This window comes from Ipomoea triloba, chromosome 13 (assembly GCF_003576645.1).
Source record: "Ipomoea triloba cultivar NCNSP0323 chromosome 13, ASM357664v1".
Classification (NCBI taxonomy): domain Eukaryota; kingdom Viridiplantae; phylum Streptophyta; class Magnoliopsida; order Solanales; family Convolvulaceae; genus Ipomoea; species Ipomoea triloba.
Window position 1 is genome coordinate 30,750,049 of NC_044928.1, and position 6,044 is coordinate 30,756,092.

General features: G+C 37.6%; 1 protein-coding gene across 1 annotated transcript; it reads right to left on the reverse strand.

Moving 5' to 3' along the window:
* Positions 1–2,225: 2,225 nt before the first annotated feature.
* On the reverse strand, positions 2,226–5,900 carry LOC116001530 (ACT domain-containing protein ACR4-like). The gene is made up of 8 exons (XM_031241409.1): positions 5,467–5,900; positions 4,653–4,725; positions 4,517–4,562; positions 4,303–4,417; positions 4,109–4,176; positions 3,428–4,024; positions 3,238–3,342; positions 2,226–2,940 (listed from the first exon to the last, which is right to left on the reverse strand). Exons 1-8 carry the CDS (start codon positions 5,468–5,470, stop codon positions 2,599–2,601), a joined length of 1,350 nt encoding a protein of 449 aa, XP_031097269.1. The 5' UTR covers positions 5,471–5,900; the 3' UTR covers positions 2,226–2,598.
* Between the last annotated feature and the right edge of the window lie 144 nt (positions 5,901–6,044).

The following is a 6,044-nucleotide window of genomic DNA, read 5'->3' on the forward strand; positions in this document are numbered from 1 at the left end:
GATGGGAAGAGGACTCAGGGGAAGGTATGGTAATAGGGAGTGGGTCGGCTGGTGATCGGTCGGTCGATTAAGGGATCGTTAAGAGGTGACAATGCAGTTGAAGATTTTAGACNTTAAGAATTAAGAAAAGACTAAAGAGGATTCCTTTTCTCATTCCACAATTCTTGTTAGTTGTGTACATTAGGTTTTCAAATACCACCATATCCTCCCCTTTTCAATTATTTGGTCAAAAGGAAATTGATGAAACCACATTTCGCTAGGATTAAATCTTCCTCTAGTCTTCCCCCTCTTTATTCAGAAAGGGGTCACCAAGTAAGTAAAACGTGATTTTTACATTAGAAGATGACGTGTTCAATGCTTGTTAACACCTTCTCGATCAAATCTGTTGCACCGCAGGTAATTAGACATGAGCACAATCTTTCATTAATTGTAACTTCTTGTGCAGATTTGATGCATGTATCATGTATGCACTCTTTTGTTTTATTTTTTAAATATATCCATCCACAACTGTGAAATTAATCTGATTTTCCTTTTTTTTTTTACTATGAAAAATAATACTGTACTCAAAGCTCTTTAAAATGATACACCCTACAAAAACCAATCCAATCAATTCTCCAACATTGCAGCTAAATTGACATTCCGCTTTTCAGCTATTCTTAATTGCCAAATACTATGTATATCTTTTTAATTATTTGATCGAAAAGAAATTGATGAGATTATCACATTCCCATTGAACTAGCCTTTCTTTATAGCGATACTTTTAGAATTGGGCTTTCACCATAGGCTAAAGGGCCAAAATTTCAACCAAAACTTATTTAAAATATTATTTGAAATGGACAAAACATATCAATTTGTCCCTCTTTTCTTGCTTTCCTTTATGATGCAAGAAACTTCAAAGTAGAGAGGTGCCATATGATAGATCGAGGCATATTATACACGAGTAGGATAGAATTTTTATTTTTATTTTTAATATTAATTTAATTAATTGTAATCTTCCAATTCAATTATCTTTTCAAAAAGGTTTTCCTTTTTTTTCTTGTTTAAAATTTTCCATTATTTGTTTGCTGTGGAAGTCAGCAAATGGTTGGTACCTTTTGTTCATGAAGTTTGTCTTATTTTACTTTATTTATAGAATACAATATGATTCAACAACTTTAATTTTCATGCACGTTTCCTCTTTTAAATTTTATATTTGATATTCATAAATGTAAAAGTAGTATTTTCTTGAAGCAAATTTGCATGTTCCCGATCAGATTAGGTCGGGTTGTGGGTATTGCCGGGGATCCACTCACTTGCATTTAAGGTGAGATCGGTCAGACACAAGGTCGAGAGAAGACAAGGATAGGTCGGGTTGTGTCGTGCTACGCAAAGGGCCTATATCCGATCACCGCACGAGCACGATACTCGATGTTCCATATCAGTAAGTGCATGCAAATATATGTGATAGGAGGAACGACCGATGATGATGGGAAGAGGACTCAGGGGAAGGTATGGTAATAGGGAGTGGGTCGGCTGGTGATCGGTCGGTCGATTAAGGGATCGTTAAGAGGTGACAATGCAGTTGAAGATTTTAGACTCAGAGTGATTGAACATTACTGTTGAAACTCAGAGTGATTGAACATTGCCGACCTAGATGCAGGCCGAGGCAGAGAAGGCGATGTCAGAAAGGTGGTGTAAGGAAGGCGGTTAAGGAGGTTTCCTAAAATAAGTCTTGACGCCGGAAAGCAGAGATATGGAAGGAAGGTCGAGATACTTTAGGAAAATACCTAAAATGTAATAAGGAAAGACTTCCTAAAATAGTTTAAAAGTTTCCTAAGGAGGAATCCATCTTAGCTTGTATAAATAGGGGTTCTAAGCCTCAAGAAGGGCATAAACAATTCATTGTACTCAAAGGCAATTTATAATACAAAGAGGGTTGAGAAGTCATTCTAGTTTTTTCGGTTGTGTTAGTCGATTTTCCGGTGGTGTTGGCTTGCCGTTCAACTACAGATAAAACCAACAATATGAAAACTAAAAAATCTCAAAAAAGTGAACTAATAATAAGGTGATAGATAACTTGTTTCTTGGTTGTAATCATGAACAAAAGATAGTTTACAAATTGCAATTAGCAGTGAAGTTTAAATAATGTTCAGACAGGGTGGATGGCCCCATCTGTTAAGAAAAAAACAGGACCTTTTGCTGACTGATTTTTTTTTTTAATAATTTAATGTGTTCATATGTTCCGATTCAAAAAAACCTTTCAAATAGATTTCTTCTTACTCTTAAGAGTATTTGAGTCATGACAAACTCCTAATTTCACACTTTGAGCGTACAAGAGATCCAAGAAACTTTGACATGACCACATCATGGCTTTCAACCTGGGTTGAAATGCAATAACTCACTACAAAGATTTCTAATGCTTCAATTCATTGGATCAACAAAGTGAAACCAATTGACTAGAAAAGGCTAAAAAGCAAGAAAGCATGAATATTTACAATCACTAACTGTGTGTTTGGGTTCTCTTTTTTGACCTTAGGAAAATGATCTTTCAAGGGGTAAAATGGAGCAAAATAACCTAAGGTGAGGGATTGAATATACAAGAGAATTGAAGATTATGTTTCAAGAATAGGATCTAACTAGGCCGAAATTGCAGAAAGATCTTGACTTGAATATGCCACCAAAGAGGGACCTGGTTGGAGACTCTTGAGGAGCAGAATTTTGGTCTTCTGGGCTACCCTTCACTTGCAGGATAGTCTGTCCGATCGTTTGTCTCACGGATTCTATGATCCTGGCATCCACCGGGTACCCCGAGGCATCACGCACATAAAAAGTATTGACAGCTTTGCCCCCTCTCGTTGCAACCTCAGCTCTAGTGACAGTGAGGCTGTTCTCCCGGAATATTCGCGTCACATTTGATAGCAGCCCAACTCTGTCTGTAGTGCAAAGTTCTAGCTTCAATCCCTGCAAAATATTATATTAAACCCCACAAAAAGATTCAGTCAAATTTGTCTAGAAAATCTAGATCGTGTTTGTTATAGGTCTGCATCATTATATATATGTCACCAAGCAACAAATTATTCAAAATAGAGATATTTGTGACTGTTATGTTATGTAACTGTAAAGAACTAAAGCCCTTAATTTCATGTTACTTTTCTCCATATTTTGGCTTTTCATTAACCTTTTACTGTTGTGGAAAGTTAGGTGAATCATAATCATAATAGCATAAACATAAAAGTGAAATTATGCATATTGACTGACCTCGGATACCCTTCTTTCAATAGCTGCTTCAAGACAATGGATTACTCTTTGTCGTTCTGCATCTGATTTTACAGGGGAGCCATCGATATGTCTTATGCAGTATTCCTTCGAATCAAAGCACCGAATTTAATTTAGTATGAGAGGGCAATATTCATTTATAGTTTGAGATTGAATAAAGGTATATATCTACCTGGTAAGCTTCGGGTCCCTCAGCATCTACGTTGCCATGGAAAACGACATATTCCATGTCGGTTAAAGTGCAGATAACATCAAAGAGAAGTTTTGGTCTATCCTTGCAACGAATTGTCACGACCGAGTAGTCTCTATCGTGCCAATTAGTAACGCTCACATTAGGCCTATCGGGGGGATGATTTAACGCGTCGTCACTTGCACGTTCATAATCTCGGTCAGCAAACATCAGCTGGTGGAGCCTTCTATCGGTGTGAGTAGCCCCGTGAGTGATCTGCGTCTTAGCGTGCCGAGATTTGTTGCTTCCCTTGAGCACATTGCATAGGAGCTTCTTAATCATAGACAGCGTCTTGGGATCAGAAACTGCACCCCCGGTTTCCTCGTCAGTTACTTGCATTATGGCTGCAGCTCGGGTATTATGCGTCCAAACCTCCGCGTTCACCACGTTGCATTTTAGGTTCGTGAGGACCGCACTCACCTCGGATAGTAACCCGGGCCTGTCACTCCCGATCAACTCGATCGAGGTGTGGTCCGTTCCTGAAGTAACCCCAACCGATCTTCTCATAGACGACGCAAAGCAAGAATCCGGGCCAAGAGACTGGAAACAAAACCGTAATTAAACTCAGTAGGCTCATAACACAAATCCAGACGCAATTTTCTCAATGATCAACAAAAAACAAACCTTCATAATATAATCCAAAACTGCTTCATCCATTATTTTGTTCCCCTCTTGATTAGTAACATTGAAGACTGCCAAAAACACAATTAAACACACAATCAACTCAAACTTCACTCCAAGAATCTACCCAATTTCTTTGCTTTTTTTTTATCTCCCTTTTCCATATCATAAGTTAAAGAAAATTAGAAAAACATTACCATCCATGAACCATCCTCCATCAGAGCATATATACGCCTTGGTAATAATCAGGTTAAGATCAGTAAGAACTTGAACCACCTCCAGAAGTGTACCGTGTTTGTTAGCACTATCCACCTAAAAACGCACCCGAAAAAAAAATCATAAAATAATATTCAGAATAGTCCCAAAAAATGTTTCAGACTAAACCAGATAAGAACCAAGAGAAAGGCATACCTGTATAACAGTGGCATTTTTGCAGGATTCATTGTCAATGACCACTCTGGCAAGAAGACAAAGAAATAATGGAGTTAATGTCACGGGGACGAAATTGGTATGGCATTTAATAATAAGTGATGAGAATAATAGTTACCTTGGAGGATTCATTCTTCTGATGAATTTCTCATACTCATCATCCATGTTCTTAGAGTAACTCACTGTAGCCTCTGAAGAAACATTTTAATACAAAAAAGTTCAGAGACCATTAATGCTCAGAGAAAGGAAAAAGTGAGAGAAAAAAAATCACAGAATCATCAGCACCAATCACATACAAGATACCAGAACCAAGAGTGAAAAGAAAGTAATTGAGAGTATGATGAACACAAGAGAAAAAGAAAGAAATAAATAAAGCTGGCCAATAATGAAGATTTAGAAGACTAGAATAATCCAGATAGCAGAGCAGTCCAATTAAAGAGTCCAAGGTTACCAAAATCACACAATCTCAATGGTTAATCTAGCAAAGTCTACAATTTTCTTCCAAGGCTATAGTCCTAAAGAAAGGTGTGAGGTGGGGGTGGTGGGGTTCTGTGTCTGTCTCTTTGTGGGAACCATTAGCCATTAAAACAGTCAAGAATAAACAGCACAAAACACACAAGTGCTGCAGAGTTTTGTGCCTGAAACACAGCACAAAAACCATAACAAGCCAGTGGTTAGACACAACAAAATTCAATAATCACCCAAACAGAAAACAAACACCACCAAATCCTATAAACCCAAAAAAAAAAAAAAAACAAGTATTAGTACCATTAAGTACTAACCAAAACTAAGAAATTACCAGCAGAAGCTCAACAATGCCCAAAAATAACACTTGCAGTTTAACATTACAACCAACAAGGTCAATTGAATCACATCATAGCAATCAACTAAACCAGAGAAAGGGGAAACAAAGAGAAGAAAATGGCACATACCCATTGCAATTCTTGAGGAATAGTGATCTGGGACACAAAGATTTCCTTGATTCTCTCGCCCCAAACAAAGACACTGTGTTGGAAATGAAGAAAAAAAAAAAGCAAATCTTGACCAGGCCTCTTCTACAACCCCCCTCTAGGTATAAAATTAATCAATTGCCTTGTATGCAACAGAGTTACAGGCAGCACATAAAACACGCGCACAAAACCTGCAACTTTCTAAGCACACACAGACCTTTCCTCTCCAGCTTTCTGAAACTCTATGCACAATACATATGCATACCATACATACATGTATATATATAAAGATGCACATAAAATAGAGTGTATGTATAGGTAGGTATGTGTGGAAACTCTTCACTCTAGCTTTCTAATTTCAGTTTCTCTTCTTAAATCAGAGCTCTGCGCTTAAAAAGAAAGTTCCCAAAAACGAGCAAGGGTTGTGGGGCTGGGGTTTCAAGTTATTCCGCGTATTTTAGCTCTTGGCCAGGGTAGTTATGCCAGTCAGAAAGATGGGGCATGCTAAGTTGCGCCGTGGGTACTTTATATATATATATATATATATATATATATATATA